Source organism: Salmo salar, chromosome ssa11, assembly GCF_905237065.1.
Source record: "Salmo salar chromosome ssa11, Ssal_v3.1, whole genome shotgun sequence".
Lineage (NCBI taxonomy): Eukaryota > Metazoa > Chordata > Actinopteri > Salmoniformes > Salmonidae > Salmo > Salmo salar.
Genome location: NC_059452.1, coordinates 35795934 through 35821213, shown reverse-complemented (window position 1 = coordinate 35821213; position 25280 = coordinate 35795934). Strand labels below are relative to the sequence as shown.

Below are 25280 nucleotides of genomic sequence, written 5' to 3'. Positions count from 1 at the left end.
GGTAGAACCCTTTTGATTTCCATGTAGAACATTTTACACAGAGGGTCTACATGGAACCCCAAAAAGTTCTACCTGGAATCAGAAAGTGTTCTCCTATGGGGCCAGTTGTAGAAGCCTTTAGAAAGCCTTTTTCCTAAGAGTGTATGGGATTTAATTGCTATGGGGAGGCCTACCTGTGACGGGGCAGTCTAGAGTTAGGTTAGCCCCAGGGCGTAGGCTGACCCGTCCCCCAACCACAGCCCTTAGACTGGGGACCTCCTTGTCCGATACGTTCCTCCAAGACACAGCTATCACAGGGGGCTCTGTGAAAAACAGACAACAACTACAAATGTTTCCAAGTGGCTCATTTATCCCCCCTCCCGTGTAACTACTGTTTTCTCAGAAATATAAATTACCATTTGCACTTAATTTGTGTCTCTGGGCTGAGTAACATTTTATAATAACTTTCATTAATAAGTATTAATAAATGATTTATAAATAGTGTACATACTATGAATACATGAGAATTTCCTCTTGGAGCATTTCATCATTTGCATGCTTATAATGCTTATCAGACCTGAGACATGTTCGTATTCACTAGGAACTAAACGGAAGCAAACTGACTGAAAACAGGAGGGACTACCTGAACTTGACCAATAAGAAACGCTTGTTTTCATTTTCCGTTTCCTACGGTGTGCCCTAGCGCTGAGACCCCTAGAGGCGTTGTGTACTATCTCTAGGTGTCGACGCAATCAACCCAGCCGGTAATACACTCATGTCGCCCGGCGACTGGTTCATAAAATAAAACATCCTCCTATCAGGCTACAAAAGCATTTTGTTTCCTCCTGAACTACATTTAATGGGGGGCTGCTAGAAAACTATGAGCAGTGTCTTAATAAAACCCATTTCCACCACCATGCTAGGGAGGCTAGCTACTTCTGGACGCTGCGTACAGCAGGCCGCTGCAACCTGATTGGCTGAACACATGATGGTGGAAATGAGGTTTTATTAAGACTAGTACGCATATTTCCCCCCTTTGTTTCCCGGCTCCATAGTCGCGGAGGGTTAGGAATGTATTGCCGACTACGCTATTTGCGTTGGGACGCCAAAGACCAGACGACGTATACTTTGGCGAACCTTGGGGCTGGGGTGCACTAATGAATATAATAACACGTTGAATTGTCATATACACCAGATAGGTGCAGTGAAATGTGTTGTTTTACAGGGTCAGCCATAGTAGTACGGTGCACCTGGAGCAAATTAGGTTTAAGTGCCTTGCTCAAGGGCACATTGGCATATTTTTCACCTTGTAGGCTCGGGTATTCAAACCAGCGACCTTTCGGTTACTGGCCCAACGCTCTAACTGCTAGGCTACCTGCCTCCCATATATAACCCAGTTGACTGGGTACTCACCAGCTAACAGCAGCTGTGTAGTCTCTGAGGCTGAACCGTGGGTGTTTGAGGCTGTGCACCTGTACACTCCTCTGTCCCCCGGCCCAGGACTAGAGATATGCAGTCCTCCAGAGATATCCCAGTGTACCCTGCAGCAGCAAAGGAACACAAGACATGTATCTCAACCACAGTCATCACCATATGATACAATAAAATACTATACACTTTTTTGGTGTGCAGGAAATTGATTGTATGGAAATTGATTATACACATAATGTGGTATATAAAAAATGTTATATATAAGAATTCATGTTAACATGTTATACATCAGAATTCATGTTAACATGTTATACATCAGAATTCACGTTAACATGTTATACATCATAATTGATGTACTACAGATAGCTGAAACACTACAGATAGCTTGGCAATACAAGTTTGTTTTAAATAATTCACTATTCTTGACTTTTGTGGCAGGGCTGTCTAGTGATTACCATCTTATCCACAAAGCCAGAGTCTAGAACTGTACACCTACTGTATGATCTCTCAGCAGTCACATGACCAGAGTCTATAACTGTATACCTACTGTATGATCTCTCAGCAGTCACATGACCAGAGTCTAGAACTGTAAATATCTACTGTATGATCTCTCAGCAGTCACATGACCAGAGTCTAGAACTGTAAATATCTACTGTATGATCTCTCAGCAGTCACATGACCAGAGTCTAGAACTGTATACCTACTGTATGATCTCTCAGCAGTCACATGACCAGAGTCTAGAACTGTATACCTACTGTATGATCTCTCAGCAGTCACTTGACCAGAGTCTAGAACTGTAAATATCTACTGTATGATCTCTCAGCAGTCACATGACCAGAGTCTAGAACTGTAAATATCTACTGTATGATGTCTCAGCAGTCACATGACCAGAGTCTAGAACTGTAAATATCTACTGTATGATCTCTCAGCAGTCACATGACCAGAGTCTAGAACTGTATACCTACTGTATGATCTCTCAGCAGTCACATGACCAGAGTCTAGAACTGTATACCTACTGTATGATCTCTCAGCAGTCACATGACCAGAGCCTAGAACTGTATACCTACTGTATGATCTCTCAGCAGTCACATGACCAGAGTCTAGAACTGTATACCTACTGTATGATCTCTCAGCAGTCACATGACCAGAGTCTAGAACTGTATACCTACTGTATGATCTCTCAGCAGTCACATGACCAGAGTCTAGAACTGTACAGCCTATGATCTCTCATCAGTCACATGACCAGAGTCTAGTACTGTACAGCCAATGATCTCTCATCAGTCACATGACCAGAGTCTAGAACTGTACAGCCTATAATCTCTCAGCAGTCACATGACATAAAACTATTACAAACAAACTGTCTCAGGCTGGGTCAAACCCCAGTTAAGACAACAGCTACGTGTGTGTGTATGTAATTGTGTGTGTGTGTGTGTGTGTGTGTGTGTGCAGATGCTATTAGTCCTGATCTAGTCTAATCAAATTAATCAGCCGATTAAAGATCTAATTTCCTTTAATGATGCTGAACCTCTCTTTCATATTTTCACTGAGTTAATGTACGCATCCCAAATGGCACTCTATTACCCTATGGGCCCTGGTCAAAAGTAGTGCACTACAAAGGGAATGGAGTGCCATTTGGGATGCCTAGGTTTTGTTTCAGTGAGATGTTGATCTGTGTGATTAGTGGGAGATTGTTATGATTGGCGTGTTTTGTATGTGTTTTAAAGTCTCGATCACACACACACACACACACACACACACACACGTCCTTTCTTGCATGCATGCACAGACCTGCTCATTTGATTGGTAGACACATGGGCATACACACTTGCACGCAGACTGACAGACACACACACAGGCACAGACAGACAGACAGACACACACACAGGCACAGACAGACAGACAGACACACACACAGGCACAGACAGACAGACAGACAGACAGACAGACACACACACAGGCACAGACAGACAGACAGACAGACAGACAGACAGACAGACACACACACAGACAGACAGACAGACAGACACACACACACAGGCACAGACAGACAGACAGACACACACACACAGGCACAGACAGACAGACAGACAGACAGACACACACACAGGCACAGACAGACAGACAGACAGACAGACAGACACACACACAGGCACAGACAGACAGACAGACAGACACACACACACACAGGCACAGACAGACAGACAGACAGACACACACACAGGGACAGACAGACAGACAGACACACACACAGGGACAGACAGACAGACAGACACACACACAGGGACAGACAGACAGACAGACAGACAGACAGACAGACAGACAGACAGACAGACAGACAGACAGACAGACAGACAGACACACAGACAGACACACAGACAGACACACAGACAGACAGACACACACCCTTTCTTGCATGCATGCACAGACCTGCTCATTTGATTGGTAGACACATGGGCATACACACTTGCACGCAGACTGACAGACACACACACAGGCACAGACAAACACACAGACACACATACAGACAGACAGACACACACACACACATACAGACAGACAGACACACACACACACACTATCTCGGTAAGAGGGCTTCCTAAACCCTAAACTTCCTCTCTGGACAGTCTCTTTTTCTCCTCTCTGGAGGGACTGGTCCTCTTCCCATGCTCTGAGCTGTCCTTCCTCTCCGGCCGCTCAACTATTCCTCAAGGCCAATAAGTCTGCCTGAGCTTCCCTTGGCTGGAACAAACACCACCAATCCAGGACAGAGGAGCAACACAACGTCTACTTGATTCCTGGGCCGTATTCATAAACCATCTCACAGTAGGACTGCTGATCAAGATTCAGTTTAGCATTTTAGATCATAAGGAATATAATTTCATGGACAGGGAAGACCTGATCTTAGATCAGCACTTCTGCATGGAGGCACTATGAATATTGGCCCAGGTTCAAACACTCCAATAACAGATTTAAGAGATTACCGGAACCACCAGGCAGGGAAAGCTTGGGTCAAAACAGCTTGTGGGGACTGGAGAGAGGGAGATACTGTTTATGGACTCATGAAGTCGCCTTCCTTTGAGACTGGGGTAAAAGGGCATGGGGGAGAGGGGCTGGGGGAAGTGGACAGGGACTGTTTATATGGAGTGTTGCTGTGGGGAGAGGGCAAGGGCTGGGATTGGGAACACAGGGACTGTGGCTGGGGCAGGGTCTTGGTCTGGGGGAAAAGGCAGGATCTGTGTCTGGGGTTATGGGCTGGGGGAGAGAGGCAGGATCTGGGGTTATGGGCTGGGGGAGAGAAGCAGGATCTGTGTCTGGGGTTATGGGCTGGGGGAGAGAGGCAGGATCTGTGTCTGGGGTTATGGGCTGGGGGAGAGAGGCAGGATCTGGGTCTGGGGTTATGGGCTGGGGGAGAGAGGCAGGATCTGGGTCTGGGGACAGAAAACAGGGTTTGTGTATATGGGTGTGTGACTAGGGGAGGCTGGGGGCTGCTAAAGCCATGCAGTGGTTTATGGATCTCTATGGGGCTATAAGCTCTCTGTTAGATCCCATTTAGACCATGTGGGAATGTACACAGAGCTACTCCCACCCACATCCTACTTCATCAGACTTCTGCTTGGTCACCACTCACAGGCTAGAAGTTACCCTTATGCACAGATCTAGGATCAGTTTACCCTTCCCGAAGCCTAACCATAACCATTAGGGGGTGAAACCTCAAAACTGAGGTCTTTCTACTCTGTAGTAAAATGTAGTTGCCCCCTTGACATTGATCCAAGATCAGTTTTGTGTTTGTCCCCCCATTATGGTTAAGGTGAGGCTTAAGGGAGGGTACGCTGATCCTAGATCTGTGCCTAACATATTGTCTGAACTTTTATTTAGATAATCCAAGTATCAGACTTACTCTGCTATATGTAGTAAATGGGGGGAAAATGATTTTCTACTTTATAACATGGAGTCAGTGGATCTAGAGGGGAACGTATAAACCATTAGAGCATGGAAAATGTACTCTCTCAGACCACATCCCTGGAAAAATAGAATTGTGGCTAGCAGCGGTCCTACGGCCAGTACTGTACCTATCATGTAAAACCTGCTAAACACATGCAGTAGAATATCTATAGTAGACATGCCAGTAGACGGGTTGATATAATACTCTACAGTCGTTTACACTTTTATCCATATGTTCAGTATATGCATAACGTGAGAATATGAGACTAAATACCATGGACCAACCAATGTCTGACCAATCACAATCACATGATTACATTTGGACCACAAACAACTTAATTGTCTGGATTTTCCAGATAAAGGTCAGAAGGCTGAGATTTGCTGGACATTGTCACAGACATCCTGAGCTGGCTGCCAGTACATTTATACTGTGGGTCCCCTCATGTCATGGACCAAGACCTCCCAGAAGACCAAATGAGACATTATGGATATCATCTGGCGAGACACTGGTGTCAGGTCGGGCTTAGCAACTTCTATGAAGGAAAGACTGCCCTGGCATGCCATCATTCAGGGCATTGCACCACCAAAAGGAAGCAAGTCCAAATGTGGAAATGTGTCTTCGGCTCCACACTGGCATACATACACATCAAACACCAAACATAAAACATATTCTTTTTATTTCTCTACTACAGGTTTAAAAAGCAGGTAAGCAACCTAAAACAAACATCTTTCCCCTCATTGAATGAACATGAGGCCTGGCAAATCTGTTGAAAAACCCTGATGAAGGTGAAAGGCCGAAACACATTGGTTTTAATTATAGCAATTTCCGTTGTCTTGTAAGAGTTACTGAATTTCCACTTCAAATCTATCCAAGTCTTTAGAGAGGTCAAACGGGTTCCAGTACACAGCAGGCGGTCCGCTGCCTGCTATCACAACACGTTGGTTCCAAGACCACATCACTTTGATAAGAGCAAGTGAAGGGCAACCGTCTCCATACTCACACGGAACTGGGAGAACACACAGCTTCACGCCTCAGCCCTGGGCCCTGTGAATGTCAATCAACTGTCCATTTTCCCCTCCGTTTCCCCTGCCCTTTCCCATTACCCTTCACCCTTTCACTTTTTCTTTTTCGCCTTTCCGCTCCTCTCTGTCCAATTTTATGCTGCCTTCCCTCTCCTTCCCTTCTCTCTCCTCTCCTTCCCTTCTCTCTCCTCTCCTTCCCTTCCCTCTCCTCTTTCCTTCCCTCCCCTCTCTCTCCTCTTTCCTTCCCTCCCCTCTCTCTCCTCTTTCCTTCCCTCCCCTCTCTCTCCTCTTTCCTTCCCTCCCCTCTCTCTCCTCTTTCTTTCCTTCCCCTCTCTCTCATCTTTCCTTCCCCTCTCTCTCCTCTTTCCTTCCCCTCTCTCTCCTCTTTCCTTCCCCTCTCTCTCCTCTCTCTCCTCTTTCCTTCCCCTCTCTCTCCTCTTTCCTTCCCTCCCCTCTCTCTCCTCTTTCTTTCCTTCCCCTCTCTCTCATCTTTCCTTCCCCTCTCTCTCCTCTTTCCTTCCCCTCTCTCTCCTCTTTCCTTCCCCTCTCTCTCCTCTCTCTCCTCTTTCCTTCCCCTCTCTCTCCTCTTTCCTTCCCCTCTCTCTCCTCTTTCCTTCCCCTCTCTCTCCTCTTTCCTTCCCCTCTCTCTCCTCTTCCCTTCCCCTCTCTCTCCTCTTTCCTTCCCCTCTCTCTCCTCTTTCCTTCCCCTCTCTCCTCTTTCCTTCCCCTCTCTCCTCTTTCCTTCCCCTCTTTTCTTTTCTTCTATTTTCCCCTCTCCTCCACCTCTCTTCCCTCTCTCTAGCCGTTTTCTTCCCTTCCCTTTACTCTCCCTCTCTCACCTCTCTATCCCCTTTCTCTAAACTCTCTCCCTTCTCCAGCCAAGTTCTGAGCTGACCCTGTAAAACAGTGAGTGCTGCTCCAGCTCCATGGGAGATCCATGAGGAGAGTAGGAGGAAGAGGAGGAGGGGGATATACAATATGTGAGGAAGAGGAGGAGGGGGATACACAAGATGTGAGGAAGAGGAGGGGGTGATATACAAGATGTGAGGAAGAGAAGGGGGTATATACAAGACGTGAGGAAGAGGAGGAGGGAGGGTGATATACAAGATGTGAGGAAGAGGAGGATGAGTATGGGGAAAAGGAGGAAGAAAACATCAGTAGGGAGGAAGATTTGAAGAGGGGGAGGAAGACTTGAGGAGGAGAAGGAAGACTTGAGGACGAGGAGTGAGACTTAGTAACAGGGTCCGGAAGGTGAAATTGTAAATTTCACACCATGATCTGAGGCGGACTCGGAACACAAAACATTCACAGCGGGCTCCGAGTCCTTTCTCCTTTCTCTGATATATGAGTAACAGTTTCCATAGCTTCTCACAGGGATCCTGCATAGCTACAATCAGTATTCTCTCCAGGGCAAAGCCAAGCCAAGCCCAGCAGGCCTGAGCTATACCCCACATAGTTCAGAGGGCTGCTGCTCTATATTATGGAAAGAGGAGTGAGAATGGATAACATAAAGCTAATGGGCATGTCTTATTTATGTGTGAGTGTGTGTGTGTGTGTGTGTGTGTGTGTGTGTGTGTGTGTGTGTGTGTGTGTGTGTGTGTGTGTGTGTGTGTGTGTGTGTGTGTGTGTGTGTGTGTGTGTGTGTGTGTGACAGTATGCATGTGTGTATTTGTGTATTACTGTATGTGTTACCTGTCAGTTAGTTGTAGCTCTACTCCGTCCTTGGTCCAGGTGATTTGGGGCTGCGGGATGCCCTCTGTGGGGCAGAGCAGGTACAGCTGCTGCGTGGCGTTGGTCAGGAAGGCTGTCTGGCCAACACTGATGTTCAGACTCCTCTGGAAGGTCATCAGGGGGTTCTGCCTCTGTCGGATGATCACTGGTCTCCTGAAGCTACTAGCCGACCACTCTGACGAGTTTGGTGTCCGGTCTATTGAGATTTGAGATCGTATCACATTGTATGTTGCAGAGGAAAGAATAACTACAGTAGGGGTCAGTTCCATTTCCATTAATTAGTTTCAGGAAGTAAACTGACATTCCACATTTTCTTGATGCTCTATGAGGAACATTTGGAATTAGAATTTTATGTTTTTCTTCCTGAATTGAAAAGGAATTGACTGAATTGAAAAATAATTGACTGAATTGAAAAGGAATTGACCCCACAACGTTGATAAAAACACATTTGATGCACTAGCAATGTCATAGATGAGTTGTGTGTTTCATTCCTGTATATAAAGTGAACATAAATAACTTGTCTTTTTTATTTAGCTATGAAAGTATCTGTCCTATAAATACCCACTTTTTAAAATGAACTCTAACACCATATAGTGCCTGCAAATGTTTCATTTGAATACGCAATCCTGTTTCTTGTATTCCTTTACTGCCCTACCCTGACAATCTGGGCTCTATTTTAACAAACCCAACGCAATGGTAAATCTAAACGCAGTGGGTAGTGCTATAGGTTCAGGGGTGTGTCAGAAATAGTTTTGCTATTTTCACTATCACAATTCTCGGGACACTTGTTGGCGCGAAAGGGGCTGGGTTTCGATGAATAAATTAGTCGTGGGTGTCTCGAGGCTTGGCCCCTCACTAACCAATCAGAATGTGCTCCATGGCAAAATATGTGACTCATTTCAGGAAACTAGGCATATGTTACACATCACTACTTCACAGGAGAGGCATTTGAACGTAACATTAAAAAAAATCTAAATAAGTTTTTGGGCAGACATGCCTTCTTAAAACCTCTTTGGGCTAGGGGGTGGTATTTTCACGTCCGGATGAAAAGTGTGCCCAAAGTAAACTACCTGCTACTCAGGCCCAAAAGCTAGGATATGCATATGGATATCTATATGGATAGAAAACACTCTAAAGTTTCTAAAACTGTTAAAATTATGTATGTGAGTATAACAGAACTTATTTGGCAGGCAAAACCCAGAGGACAAACCATCCCGGGAATTTTTGTTGTTGTTGAGGTGACTGTTTTCAATGGGTTTTCTATGTGGATCTAGATTTCTAAGGCACTTGCTTGCAGTTCCTATCGCTTTCACTGGATGTCAACAGTCTTTAGAAATTGGTTGATGTTTTTCTTTTGAGGAATGATGAAGTATTGCTGTTCAGAATGAGGGTCTAGTGTACTGTTGTTGTTGGGGCGTGCGACCTGAAAACTCACTCCACTTTGTTTTCGTCCTGTATTGAACACAGTTTATCCCATCTTAAATTTGATCGATTATTTACGTAAAAAAATACCTAAAGTTTGATTAGGAAAGTTGTTTGAAATGTTTGGATCAAGATTACAGGTAACTTATTAGATATTCTGTAGTCATGTTGCATGAGTTGGAACCGGTGTTTTTCTGAATAAAAGGTGCCAAATAAATGGACATTTTGGAGATATAATGACGGAATTAATCGAACAAAAGAACCATTTATGATGTTTATGGGACATATTGGAGTGCCAACAGAAGAAGATCTTCAAAGGTAAGGCATGAATTATATCGTTATTTCTGAGTTTTGTGTCGCACCTGGCGGGTTGAATTATGATTGTCATGTGTTTGTTTGATGGGGTGCTGTCCTCAGATAGTAGCATGGTTTGCTTTCGCCGTAAAGCCTTTTTGAAATCTGACACGGTGGCTAGATTAACAAGAAGTCAGGCTTTAATTTGGTGTATTGCACTTGTGAATGTATGAAAGTTAAATATTTGTAATAATTATTTTTGAACTTCGCGCTCTGCAGTTTCACCGGATGTTGTCAAATCGATCCCGTTAATGGGATTTGATCCATAACACACTTGCATGCCATCTTTAAATACAAATACAATTGTTAAATTACGAGCCTAGTTGGTTTAGCCATGGAAAAAGCCAGAAACCTTCATGAGCTAGGAAGCTTCATAGCCATGATTGGCTGAGATAATGGATGGGCTGGACATGCCGAAAGATGAGTTTGGATTGGTCTGCCATGTAGCACGCTTTTGTCCATAACATAAGCTGGTCAGCATGTGTAGGTAATCCTTTCTAACATGGCTTTTATGAAAGATATCACGTAGTAGAACTGCAAAAGTGTTGCCCTCCACTTTCTGAAGGACCAAGTCTTGAAATCAGTAGAATGCCCGGTGGAATTAGTGCATGATAACTAAGGAGATGGAGAAAATTCAGGCATTTGATTGCAAATATGCAGAGGGAGTCAAAAAGAGAACACACAGAAGGCTGTTGTATAAAACACCTGTCTCCAGATTACATCTTCAAACTAAGGGCAACCATGGCATCCGTGACAGAGAGGGAGAAGTGTCACGCCCTTATCTGTTTGACCGGTCTGTGCTTGTCTCCACCCCCCTCCAGGTGTCGCCCATCTTCCCCATTATCCCCTGTGTATTTATACCTGTGTTCTCTGTTTGTATGTTGCCAGTTCATTATCTTTGTTCAAACCTACCAGTGGTTTTCCCATTGCTCCTGTCTAGTCCAAGTTCCGGTTTTCTAATTTTTCTGCCTGCCTGCTGTCCTGTACCTTTGCCACACTACTCTGGATTACTGACCTCTGACTGACCTGACCCTGAACCTGCCTGCTGTGCTGTACCTTTGCCCCTGTTGTTGCAATAAACATTGTTACTTCCACTATCCAAGTAACCATTTCACTACACATTCTGTATTCTGTGCATGTGACAATTAAACATAGATTTTATTTGATATAGTATGTGTTTACCAGAGACGGTAATGTGAAGAACTTGACCTGCACCAAAGACAAATTAGCATATAACGTTAGGCCAACGAGACAGTGTCCAAGTTCAAAAATTCTCTGGTAAAATGCCGACTGACTTTGTCACACTTAAGCTATTTTCGGTAACTGGCTCGCCATTAACTTGTAAATAATGATCTTGTTGTGAGTTTATTTTCGACAACGACAAATTTGATGTCAGACAGCAATAGAATGTTCATGATGTTACTGCGACAACTGTTGATAGACGTAATATAAACCAGCCTTTAGTCTTGAAATCTTTGGTTGTTTAGTACATGGCCTAACATGTGAATCCTTAAATAGATGAGTGAGGCTAAGGCTTAAGGGGCTAGGGGGCAGTATTTTCACGGCCGGATGAAAAACGTACCCAATTTAAACAGGTTACTGCTCTGGCCCAGATAGAATATGCATAGTATTAGTAGATTTGGATAGAAAACACTCTGAAGTTTCTAAAACTGTTTGAATGCTGTCTGTGAGTATAACAGAACTCATATGGCAGGCAAAAACCTGAGAAGAATTTAATCAGGAAGTGGGAGAAATTAGAAATGTAGTTCTTCTTTTGAATCCCTTGAGAAACTACAGTGACATAGGATTTACGTTGCACCTCCTAAGGCTTCCATTGGCTGTCAACAATCTTTAGGAACTGGTTTCATCCGTCACCTGTTACCGGGCAGAAAATTGTGGCTCAGTAAATCAGTGGTCAGTCTGAGGACAGGTGTCTCGTGACGCGCGTGCACGTGAGTTCGCTGTTCGTTATTTTTCTTCTGGAAAGAATACCTATTGTCCGGTTGGAAAATTATTGCAATTTTACGTTAAAAAATACCCTAAAGGATTGATTGTAAACATCGTTTGACATGTTTCTACAAACGATAATGGAACTTTTGAACTTTTCGTCTATGGATTTGCGTCCACGCCTCATGGCATTTTAAAGTGTTCTGGATGGGTCAACAAAATGGAGGTATTTGGACATAAATGATGGACTTTGCAGAACAAATGAACATTTCTTGTGGAAGTGGGAGCCCTTCTGAGTGCATTCCGCCGAAGATCAGCAAAGGTAAGAAAATATTTCGAACATATTTTTAGAGATTTGTTGTAGGCTAACTGTATAGCTTAGCATTGAAGGCTACGTTCTGTACTCAGTATATTGAACAATGTGCTTTTTCCGTAAAGTTATTTTGAAATCTGACAAAGTGGTTGCATAAAGGAGTTCTTCTGTAAATTGATGTGCCCATTCACCGGCAGTTATGGGGAGTTATTTTGAAATCTGACAAAGTGGTTGCATAAAGGAGTTCTTCTGTAAATTGATGTGCCCATTCACCGGCAGTTATGGGGAGAAAACATTTTCTGAACGTCACGCGCCAATGTGAAATTGGGTTTTTGGAAATAAATATGAACTTGATCGAACAAAAAATGAATGTATTGTCTAACATGATGTCCTAGGAGTGTCATCTGATGAAGATTGTCAAAGGTTAGTGCTTAATTGTAGCTGTATATCTGGTTTTGTGACGGCTATCCGTGCTTGGAAAATGGCTGTTTTTTTTGCTAAGGTGCTATCCTAAAATAATCTAATGTTTTGCTTTCACCGTAAAGCCTTTTTGAAATCGGACAATGTGGTTGGATTAACGAGTAGAGTATCTTTAAAATACCGTATAATACTTGAATTTTAATTTTGAGATAATTTTTTTTGGAACCCATTTGTAGTCCACATTGTTCTCAGTAATTGCATGGCTTCAATAGAATTCACAGTGATATAGAGGCTAGACCTACAGTAAATTGCATTATGGTTGAGCATGGACATGAAAAACATTGCCAATAAGCTAGAGGCCTAAAAAGATAATTCATAATTCTAATATAATTTTAAACAAAACCAAACAATAACTTGTTTTAAATAGGTTATGTAACACTTACAGGCACCATAATGTCGCCCTGTGGCCATATAATATTAAAACAACGCCGACTATGGAGGGTTATACGGACATCCAAACTTTTCACAGTAGCTGGACTAAAATCCAAAATAAATAAAGGGAGAGTGTCCACTCACCGTTATACTGCTCCCAAATAGGCCTAAGTTTTACGAACATAATCGGAACCATCAAACAGATAAGATCGCATTCACACATCTCCAGAAGTTGCATTGCAAGCGTACAACCAACGTTGTCACCATAAAACCAGGAAGGTGAATCATTCCAATTTGTTTGGTTGTAATAAAATGTAACGAAAAACAAGCAATACGTTATTTTTTAAACAACAACAACAATAAATACATGTAGAATGTAATGATATCATAAAACCATCAGGATAAAAAAGACAGGCATTTCTGTTGAACCAGCCTTCGTTATAGTAGGCCTAAGGGAGGTCTTCCACATCACGGAGGAGTTTTTACCTACGTCCAAAACGTGACCTGCATGCTAAAATATTGTGGGCCTGCCTACAATGCACAGATAAAAAGGGAATGTCAGCTCACTGTTTTACTCCTCTCAAACTTTACATTTGAATAAAGCTTTGGTGATTAAGATTTATTTCCAAGTGGTCTCGGGAGCCAAACCCTTTATCGACAGTCTTGACTACTTCACGATTGCATTTGGCAGACAAAAAAAAGGCTTCATTGAGAGGAGGGGGCTAATCTTGGTTTTTAACCAAATCAAACAAAATGGGAAAAAACACAAATTTTTTATGTTTCTAAATAGGAAGTATTCAGATTCCAAAAGCACATCAGTGTCACGCCCTGACCTGAGAGAGCCTTTTTTTATGTCTCTATTTAGGTTGGTAGGGTGTGATTTGGGTGGGCATTCTATGTCCTTTTTTCTATGCTTTGTATTTCTTTGTTTTGGCCTGGTATGGCTCTCAATCAGGGACAGCTGTACATAGTTGTCGCTGATTGGGAGTCATACTTAGGCAGCCTGTTTTCCTTTGGGGTTTGTGGGTAGTTCATTTCTGTTTAGTGTTTTGGTATACCTGACAGAACTGTTTGGCTGTCATTTTCTTGTTTTGTTGAAAGTGTCTCGAGTAGAATTAAATATGAGCACTCAACACGCTGCGCCTTGGTCTACTTCTTCAGACAGCCATTACAATCAGGCTACTCTTGTTCCATGTTCATATGGGCAGTGTGCGTCACGGCTGGATAGGCTGTGTTTCTGCTGTCAATATTCATGTCATAACCAAACCAGCTTTTGGTTGGTCTTAAATATCCCTACCAGTACTGCCTGAAAATAGCACTTTGGATCATGTTTTTAAGGACATGCCTCAAATATTTCCAACCCCTCCCATCTGAGCACAAATGAGCTGATAGAAGAAAGGTAAATTGCCAAACATGGCGTTAGGGCTGGAAAATACCAGTGTGGCAGAATTTCCATGATAAAATTGCAAACTAACGTGCGTTTGACACTAGTGCTGCCTTAACGCCGGCCCGAAAATAGAGCCCTCTGAGTGAAAACTAGCATTAAACTTTATTCTTGTAGCCTAGTGGTTAGAGCATTGGACTAGTAACCAAAAGGTTGCACGATCGAATCCCCGAGCTGCCAAGGTAAAAATGCCGTTCTGCCCCTGAACAAGGCAGTTAACCCACTGTTCCTAGGCCGTCATTGAAAATAAGAATTTGTTCTTAACTGACTTGCATAGTTAAATAAAGGTAAAAAAAAGATATACTGCTCAAAAAAATAAAGGGAACACTTAAATAACACATCCTAGATCTGAATGAAAGAAATAATCTTATTAAATACTTTTTTCTTTACATAGTTGAATGTGCTGACAACAAAATCACACAAAAAAAATCAATGGAAATCCAATTTATCAACCCATGGAGGTCTGGATTTGGAGTCACACAAAATTAAAGTGGAAAACCACATTACAGGCTGATCCAACTTTGATGTAATGTCCTTAAAACAAGTCAAAATGAGGCTCAGTAGTGTGTGTGGCCTCCACGTGCCTCTATGACCTCCCTACAACGCCTGGGCATGCTCCTGATGAGGTGGCAGATGGTCTCCTGAGGGATCTCCTCCCAGACCTGGACTAAAGCATCCGCCAACTCCTGGACAGTCTGTGGTGCAACGTGGCGTTGGTGGATGGAGCGAGACATGATGTCCCAGATGTGCTCAATTGGATTCAGGTCTGGGGAACGGGCGGGCCAGTCCATAGCATCAATGCCTTCCTCTTGCAGGAACTGCTGACACACTCCAGCCACATGAGGTCTAGCATTGTCTTGCATTAGGAGGAACCCAGGGCCAACCGCACCAGCATATGGTCTCACAAGGGGTCTGAGGATCTCATCTCGGTACCTAATGGCAGTCAGGCTACCTCTGGCGAGCACATGGAGGGCTGTGCGGCCCCCAAAGAAATGCCACCCCACACCATGACTGACCCACCGCCAAACCGGTCATGCTGGAGGATGTTGCAGGCAGCAGAACGTTCTCCACGGCGTCTCCAGACCCTGTCACGTCTGTCACGTGCTCAGTGTGAACCTGCTTTCATCTGTGAAGAGCACAGGGCGCCAGTGGCGAATTTGCCAATCTTGGTGTTCTCTGGCAAATGCCAAACGTCCTGCACGGTGTTGGGCTGTAAGCACAACCCCCACCTGTGAACGTCGGGCCCTCATACCACCCTCATGGAGTCTGTTTCTGACCGTTTGAGCAGACACATGCACATTTGTGGCCTGCTGGAAGTCATTTTGCAGGGCTCTGGCAGTGCTTCTCCTGCTCCTCCTTGCACAAAGGCGGAGTTAGCGGTCCTGCTGCTGGGTTGTTGCCCTCCTACGGCCTCCTCCACGTCTCCTGATGTACTGGCCTGTCTCCTGGTAGCGCCTCCATGCTCTGGACACTACGCTGACAGACACAGCAAACCTTCTTGCCACAGCTCGCATTGATGTGCCATCCTGGATGAGCTGCACTACCTGAGCCACTTGTGTGGGTTGTAGACTCCGTCTCATGCTACCACTAGAGTGAAAGCACCGCCAGCATTCAAAAGTGACCAAAACATCAGCCAGGAAGCATAGGAACTGAGAAGTGGTCTGTGGTCCCCACCTGCAGAACCACTCCTTTATTGGGGGTGTCTTGCTAATTGCCTATAATTTCCACCTGTTGTCTATTCCATTTGCACAACAGCATGTGAAATTTATTGTCAATCAGTGTTGCTTCCTAAGTGGACAGTTTGATTTCACAGAAGTGTGATTGACTTGGAGTTACATTGTGTTGTTTAAGTGTTCCCTTTATTTTTTGAGCAGTGTATATAAAAAAAATTCTGCAGCCCGCTAACTACCTGGTGTTTGCTTAGAAACGACATGGTAACTGCATACATTACATAACTATTATACAAAAAAGTTACATAATACTGTATATTATATTATGCAAAACAACTTCTCAGACACTTGCAGATTCATTATGAATGATGTGAGTGTTTCTGTCCTATATGTGTCAATGTACAGCATGGTGTGCCTGGGTAACTGTTTCTAATGTGTACGATGTACATGTGGTGTTTTTCATTCTGGTACGGTGACGACCTTGGAGGGAAAAAGTTGTATTCTATTGTATTGGATTATTTTCTATCGTAACAAAATGTTACCTTTTGGGTTCCCCGTCTCCTCCTTGGTCCCTTTCCACTGCTCTGTGGAGGCCTGTTGTACTCCAGACATCTCTGTGATGAGGGTGTAGATGATCTGAGAAGCCTGTTCCTGGCTGATCTCTCCCATCTCCGCCTGCAGACTCACGTTCCTCACCCTCTCCTCCAGGCTCCAGGGCTGCAGCACGGAGGCCCCCACCTGCACCTGCAGCACCAAGACCTCCACACCACCGGGCAGCAGAGACAGACTGGTACCTTTGAGGCTGGGGGTAAACGGGAGGCAGTGAGGAAGACCCTGGGGGTCCCAGTCCTGAGGGTTGAATCGTGGTTGAATCCTGGTCAGGTCTAGGCCAGGTTCGGGGTCCGATTCGTTTTCAACCGGTCGGTCGATCAGTCTGCTGTCGCTGCCAATCAGTTTAAGGGTGAATGTGTCGGAGGCGGGGCCAGCGATACACACGTACACCCCACTGTCCACGACCCCTAGGCTGTGGATCTTTAGAGAACCAGATTTGGTGACGCCCAGACGCTTGCAGCTGGGCAGGGGGCGGCCGTCCTTCTCCCAACGGATGTAGGCTTTCTAGATACAACATACAAGACAAAACACAACGCACAAATAAGAGCTAAGGAGGCCAACCTCTCCATTTAGACTGGAGTCCTGGAATGGCCTTTACCTCCTGACAAGCTGAGCAGAACAGCTGTTCAGGGAGATTTGTCTATTGCCGGAATGAATCTACAAAATGAAATGTAAGTGATTTTAAATGATAAACATGTCCAGTCATAGTTGGAAACCCCAGCCATGGCATATGTTCTCATCCATTACAACAATTAAGACCATGAGGAAAGGATCCAACCTGGAAGCGCCGGACAGGGCATTTGATGATCAGGGAGGTTTTTGGTAGGAGGTAAGCACGCCCGCCGACGGTCAGGTGGAGGCGTTTCTCCTGCCGGGTCTGGATGTAGATACGACTCAAGCCTAGAATCAACGGACAACGCTTTACTGGTTCCTTGATTGTTTCCTTTGATGCTTCCTTCCCTGTCTCCTTCGTGGGCTGCTGGTTGATTCTGGATGCTTCCTTCACAAGTTGTCTGGGGTTCATCTCTGTCTTATGCTCTGAAGGGAAGGATGGATGGAGGGAAAGAGGAAGGGAGGGAGAGAGAGAGTGAGGGAGACAGAGAGACAGAGAGAGAGACAGAGAGATAGAGACAGAGAGAGAGACAGAGAGAGAAAGAGAGAATATAACAGTGGTCAACCTCTTACAGTGAATTAAACCATTGTCATTTACTCACATGACAAATATAGGCTATAGCATGAAGGTTTAGAAGGATAAAACAACTTTATAACTAACAGAAAATATTATAAATAAAACCTACATTATATCTGACATTATGATAATGATTTGATTGGGAATAATGATTCTACATTATCATTACCATAATGTGGACGGCAGTTAGCCTAGCAGTTAAAGAGGAAACTCAGCAACAGGATGGTTGCCAGTTCAAATCCTGGGTCTGACAGGAAAAATGTGTCGGGAAGTGAGCTGGCAACCAGAGGGTTGCTGGGATCAAATCCCAGATGCCATTGCCTGTCGTTGTGCCCTTGAGCAAGGCACTTAACCCCCCATAACAACAGCTCCCCGGGGGCGCCCAGTGTGGCAGCTCCTCGCACCTCTCCAAAACCTGGGTGTATTTATGTCTTTGGAGGGGTTAAAAGCAAAAGTCACATTTCGGTTGGACCTTGTGATCTAATAAAGTGATCTAATAAAGTGATCTTAAAATGAAAAAAGAGTCAATCAGTAGAGAACAAGATCTTCCACCCTGTTCCGTCTGGAATCAGCTGGACTTAAAACCAAGCTCTCACGAAAGAGCAGTACAGTTCAATCACTGTAATTTCTGTCTCGTACTGACCGATGGTCATATTTAGACTGTGAGGCAATGCATGCGGACCCTCCCTCTAACGCACTCTCTGTCAGCGTACCAAATGGCACTCTATTCCCTATGTAGTGACCAGAGCCTGTATGGTTATACTTAGACTGTGAGGCAATGTGGACTCTGCTCCAAAGTAGTGTACTATATGACAAATAGGGTGCCATTTGGGAAGCACCCTCCCTATATATCTGGGTCAAGTTAATCCTGTGGATTTGATATCATTAGCTTTGATAACAGGGAATGAGATAAGGTCTGAGCTAGAAGGATGAGGCAACATGACCTTGTGCTTGAGACTCTGAGGCTACATCCCAAATGGCACCCTAATCCCTATATAGTGCAGTACTGACCAGAGCCCTATGGGACCTGATGAAAAGCAATGCACTGTTTTTGGAATAAGGTGCTGTTTGGGACACAGCCTGAGGCTAGCATTACAGCAGGGGAGAGTCAATCATTTGGTTAATGTGAAGTCAATCCAACTAATATCTCCAAACACAAAACACAGTATACACACTACCCTATTGTGAATCTATAGGTGTAGTATACACACTACCCTTTTGTGAATCTATAAGTGTATTATACACACTACCCTATTGTGAATCTATAGGTGTAGTATACACACTACCCTATTGTGAATCTATAGGTGTAGTATACACACTACCCTATTGTGAATCTATAGGTGTAGTATACACACTACCCTATTGTGAATCTATAGGTGTAGTATACACACTACCCTATTGTGAATCTATAGGTGTAGTATACACACTACCCTATTGTGAATCTATAGGTGTAGTATACACACTACCCTATTGTGAATCTATAGGTGTAGTATACACACTACACTATTGTGAATCTATAGGTGTAGTATACACACTACACTATTGTGAATCTAAAGGTGTAGTATACACACTACACTATTGTGAATCTATAGGTGTAGTATACACACTACACTATTGTGAATCTATAGGTGTAGTATACACACTACACTATTGTGAATCTAAAGGTGTAGTATACACACTACACTATTGTGAATCTAAAGGTGTAGTATACACCTACACTATTGTGAATCTATAGATGTAGTATACACACTACCCTATTGTGAATCTAAAGGTGTAGTATACACCTACACTATTGTGAATCTATAGACGTAGTATTCACACTACCCTATTGTGAATCTATAGGTGTAGTATACACACTACCCTATTGTGAATCTAAAGGTGTACTATACACCTACACTATTGTGAATCTATAGACGTAGTATACACACTACCCTATTGTGAATCTATAGATGTAGTATACTGACATGTTGAAAGTTCATACACAGAGGCACGGGCATGCGCGCACATCACATACACACACACCCGCCATGACCCCACTCTGACCCTGGCCCTCGTAAGCAGCAGCTGGGTAGTACAGTTTCTCAAACACACACACACGTGCATACACACACACACACACACACACACACACACACACACACACACACACACACACACACACACACACACACACACACACACACAAATACACTTCCTTTAAGGAGTAGCTGTGACATTTGTGAGGCACTCAATCATGTATTGTATGTCCTCTCTCTGTTGAGGCAGTTCAGAGAGATGGTAGCTATCAGACACACAGTGAACTCTTTGGGGCACACACACACACACACACCGTAGGAGAGTGAACTATTTCCTTTACAGTGTGAACTCACACACAACCATTGACCTTACTTCTGTATGCTTTTCAGATGTTTTCTTCATTCTGGAAGTACACTTGGCTGCACTGAACAGTAGTTGGCTTACTGTGTGTGTGTGTGTGTGTGTGTGTGTGTGTGTGTGTGTGTGTGTGTGTGTGTGTGTGTGTGTGTGCGCGTGTAGATTGCGGTCAGTAATGGTGTACTGTTTGTACGTTGGCATAGATAACATGCATATACTGTAGGTATATATATAATATACACTGCTCAAAAAAATAAAGGGAACACTTAAACAACACAATGTAACTCCAAGTCAATCACACTTCTGTGAAATCAAACTGTCCAGTTAGGAAGCAACACTGATTGACAATAAATTTCACATGCTGTTGTGCAAATGGAATAGACAACAGGTGGAAATTATAGGCAATTAGCAAGGCACCCCCAATAAAGGAGTGGTTCTGCAGGTGGGGACCACAGACCACTTCTCAGTTCCTATGCTTCCTGGCTGATGTTTTGGTCACTTTTGAATGCTGGCGGTGCTTTCACTCTAGTGGTAGCATGAGACGGAGTCTACAACCCACACAAGTGGCTCAGGTAGTGCAGCTCATCCAGGATGGCACATCAATGCGAGCTGTGGCAAGAAAGTTTGCTGTGTCTGTCAGCGTAGTGTCCAGAGCATGGAGGCGCTACCAGGAGACAGGCCAGTACATCAGGAGAAGTGGAGGAGGCCGTAGGAGGGCAACAACCCAGCAGCAGGACCGCTACCTCCGCCTTTGTGCAAGGAGGAGCAGGAGAAGCACTGCCAGAGCCCTGCAAAAAGACCTCCGGCAGGCCACAAATGTGCATGTGTCTGCTCAAACGACTCCATGAGGGTGGTATGAGGGCCCGACGTCCACAGGTGGGGGTTGGGCTTACAGCCCAACACCGTGCAGGACGTTTGGCATTTGCCAGAGAACACCAAGATTGGCAAATTCGCCAATGGCGCCCTGTGCTCTTCACAGATGAAAGCAGGTTCACACTGAGCACGTGACAGATGTGACAGAGTCTGGAGACGCCGTGGAGAACGTTCTGCTGCCTGCAACATCCTCCAGCATGACCGGTTTGGCGGTGGGTCAGTCATGGTGTGGGGTGGCATTTCTTTGGGGGGCCGCACAGCCCTCCATGTGCTCGCCAGAGGTAGCCTGACTGCCATTAGGTACCGAGATGAGATCCTCAGACCCCTTGTGAGACCATATGCTGGTGCGGTTGGCCCTGGGTTCCTCCTAATGCAAGACAATGCTAGACCTCATGTGGCTGGAGTGTGTCAGCAGTTCCTGCAAGAGGAAGGCATTGATGCTATGGACTGGCCCGCCCGTTCCCCAGACCTGAATCCAATTGAACACATCTGGGACATCATGTCTCGCTCCATCCACCAACGCCACGTTGCACCACAGACTGTCCAGGAGTTGGCGGATGCTTTAGTCCAGGTCTGGGAGGAGATCCCTCAGGAGACCATCCGCCACCTCATCAGGAGCATGCCCAGGCATTGTAGGGAGGTCATACAGGCACGTGGAGGCCACACACACTACTGAGCCTCATTTTGACTTGTTTTAAGGACATTACATCAACGTTGGATCAGCCTGTAGTGTGGTTTTCCACTTTAATTTTGAGTGTGACTCCAAATCCAGACCTCCATGGGTTGATAAATTGGATTTCCATTGATTATTTTTGTGTGATTTTGTTGTCAGCACATTCAACTATGTAAAGAAAAAAGTATTTCATAAAATTATTTCTTTCATTCAGATCTAGGATGTGATGTTTAAGTGTTCCCTTTATTTTTTTGAGCAGTATATATATATATATACATTTTTTGGATTAGTCGGTTCAAATGTAAACATTCAAAGTGTGAACTGGAGCTGTCGATGGCCTGATAAAGAACAGTCATTTTGAAGGATGGGACATGTTCCTGTGTCTTTATTCTCATGGATAATCACTTTCCAGACATATAGATATCGAAGACTTTGTACTCAGGCACAGTATTGTCACAGTGGCTGGATCACAAATGGTACCCTATTCTCTATACTACTTTGGATCACTTTCAAGTGTACATATTTAAGACTCCTACTCACCCATACCATGTTCACAGTGAATACGTCCCAAATGGCACCCTATTTCCTAGTGCACTACTTTTGACCAGGACCCTATTCCCTATATAGTACTCTAATTTTGAGACAACAGGGTGCCATTTGGGATGCAGAGACAGTATGCTTTCAGAATCTCTAATCTGGTGCGTCACATCTCTGTAGAGTTGAGCTTTACGGACCACTGACATCAGACGGAACACCACAATACATTTTCCCCAGACATGGGAAGTGTGTGTATGTGTGTGGTTGTATGTATGTGTGTGAATGTGTGGTGTGTGTGTGTTTGTGTATGTGTTGTGTCATGACGTTGGCCTCTTTGGGTACAGGAAGGACAGTTGACCCCCTCCCCTTTGTACCATCACCCAACCTACCTTCCCCCCAACCCAGGGTTGTAAAAAACCCTCTGAGGAGAATCTCCTACCCCATGTTTCATAGAGAGACAAAGGAAATTCTTCCAACTCATAGAATTGGAGAACCGAGCGACATGTGTGTGCTGGAGAAGGTATGGGAGATTGGTGAAGAATCCAGCTACGAACTGATCCGCTCGGTACCATTTTGTGATGCTCAGAAGAGACAATATAGCCATATTACCATAAAACTGTTTATATAATAGACTCAGTTTAAGACTTGCCTCATATGGGTGTATGGAATGTATTAATAAGGATAAAGCTTTTGTAAGACATTGAGATGCTATGTACTGATGTAATGTGATATATTTGGTTACAGAAATACAATTCTAACTCAGTCATAGGCATGCCCCCAACACCCATACAGGACCAGGCGTCATTTGACAAGCTGTTCTATGGGCACTATAAAACACCCCCTGATTTACATTTCTACAGACCAGGCTAATAGGTTCTACCATCTAATTCCTCTACTGAAAGTGAACCATACAACGTGGTTAACTTTTAGACTATCGATACTGACAGAATAAGAACAAGTCTTTGATATTAATTATTAGTCTGCAGCTAAGTAAATTATAGCATTGAACGCGAAGACCAACGAAGCAACCATTCGATGACGACATTAATGAATGTCGCTCTGAAAGATCCATTCTAAACGAGAGAGAGAGAGAGAGAACGCGGACAAAACTCCCCAACAGAACTACTCTCCAACAAGAATCAGAACGACACACTGAGCGTAAATATATATTGATTGCAATTGTTCCCGAATGAGTGAGCCTTCAATTGTCAATTGTTAATATTAAATCACCCTGTGTAACTTCTCAGCCGACCTTTTATGACCCATTGTTCAACAGGCCGACCTGCCTGTTTAGCCAGTAGGGCACATTCCGATACCAATCCTTTGTGACAATAATTACTGTTTGTATGTTTTTCTGTTAATTACTTAGTGTAGTAAATAAATGATTTTAAGACAATTGATGTATGGATGATTTTAGTAAAGACTGGGTTCGTAGCAGATACAACAATTTACGACGTTTTGGAATGAGACTGGACTAGAGGTAAATACACCATTTAAACTCAGAAGATAATCGACCTATACTATAATAGAATATAATATTATAGTATAGGAAAGTTATATTAGGAAAATTATAGCTTTGTAATCTGAATATTCTCCTTGGTGCCCCGACCTCCTAGTTAATTACAATTAAACGATTAATCAGTTTAATCGCGTGATAATAATTACAGGGAGCTAATTGATAAACATATCTTCAGTTTAATGGTACCCCCAAAGACACGACAGTTGTGTATGAGAGTGTGTGTGTGTATGAGTGTGTATGAGTTTGTATGAGTGTGTGCACGTGTGTGTTTGTGTATGTGTTGTGTATGAGAGTGTGTGTGTGTGTATGAGTGTGTGCATGTGTGTGTGCGTGTGTACTCACTAGGGCAGGTGATCATTCGGCAGGTCCTGACCAGGGGTGGAGAGGAGAGGCCGTTGCAGAGCCTCCTCGCCAGCATCACCTGCTGTCCAGCTGAGGTCAGCCTCCGACACACTGGCTCCCTACGTTGGATCCCCAGACCACAGGACACAGAGCACTGCAACACACACATTCATTATGCATTTTGTTTCTTTACAACTTTGTGTAATCAAAATGGAATTGCCCTCCTACTTTCACTGTCCCTCTGACACAACCCCTCCTTCCCTCCCTCCCTCCACTCACCTACCCCACTCTGCCTCCCTCCATCCATCCATCCCCCTGCAACCTCTCTACTCACATTCTCCTACTCTCCCTTCATCCCCCTCTCCTCCCTCCCCATCCCTCCATTAATCTTCTCATTCTCTCCCTCAGTCTCTCTTCTCCCTCCCCATCCCCACTCACCTTCCCCCACTCTCCCCCAGCCATGTAGGGCAGACAGTCCATCTTGGAGCAGGTCCTGTGAGGGGCCGGTTTGGCCCCTGGGCATGCTGTGTCCCCCAGTGTCCAGTAGGCCCCCGTAGACAACAGCTGTTTACAGAACACCGTACGTACCTGGCTACCCCCGCCACAGGAGAGGGAGCACTGAGAGAGAGAGAGAGAGAGAGAGAGAGAGAGAGAGAGAGAGAGAGAGAGAGAGAGAGAGAGAGAGAAAGAAAGAGAGAGAGAGAGAGAGAGAGAGAGAGAACGTAGCAAAGGGCTTCTAAGAAACGTGGACAAAACAAATGCTTTGACCAACCTATCCATCTACAGTGAGGGAAAAAAGTATTTGATCCCCTGCTGATTTTGTACGTTTGCCCACTGACAAAGAAATGATCAGTCTATAATTTTAAGAGTAGGTTTATTTGAACAGTGAGAGACAGAATAACAACAACAAAAAATCCAGAAAAACGCATGTCAAAAATGTTATAAATTGATTTGCATTTTAATGAGGGAAATAAGTATTTGACCCCCTCTCAATCAGAAAGATTTCTGGCTCCCAGGTGTCTTATATACAGGTAACGAGCTGAGATTAGGAGCA

At 44.3% G+C, this 25280-nt stretch overlaps 1 protein-coding gene across 1 annotated transcript in view; it reads right to left on the bottom strand.

The window, feature by feature from the left end:
* The window catches only part of LOC106591568 (ADAMTS-like protein 3), a 282134-nt gene that overhangs the window by 16193 nt on the left and 240661 nt on the right, over window positions 1–25280 (bottom strand). The window contains exons 19-25 of the mRNA XM_045689441.1: window positions 24665–24844; window positions 24227–24380; window positions 17499–17758; window positions 16651–17224; window positions 8068–8302; window positions 1393–1520; window positions 174–302 (exon numbers count right to left, since the gene is read on the bottom strand). Coding sequence (XP_045545397.1) covers window positions 174–302; window positions 1393–1520; window positions 8068–8302; window positions 16651–17224; window positions 17499–17758; window positions 24227–24380; window positions 24665–24844 — 1660 coding nt within the window. The remainder of the gene's footprint in view (window positions 1–173; window positions 303–1392; window positions 1521–8067; window positions 8303–16650; window positions 17225–17498; window positions 17759–24226; window positions 24381–24664; window positions 24845–25280) is intronic.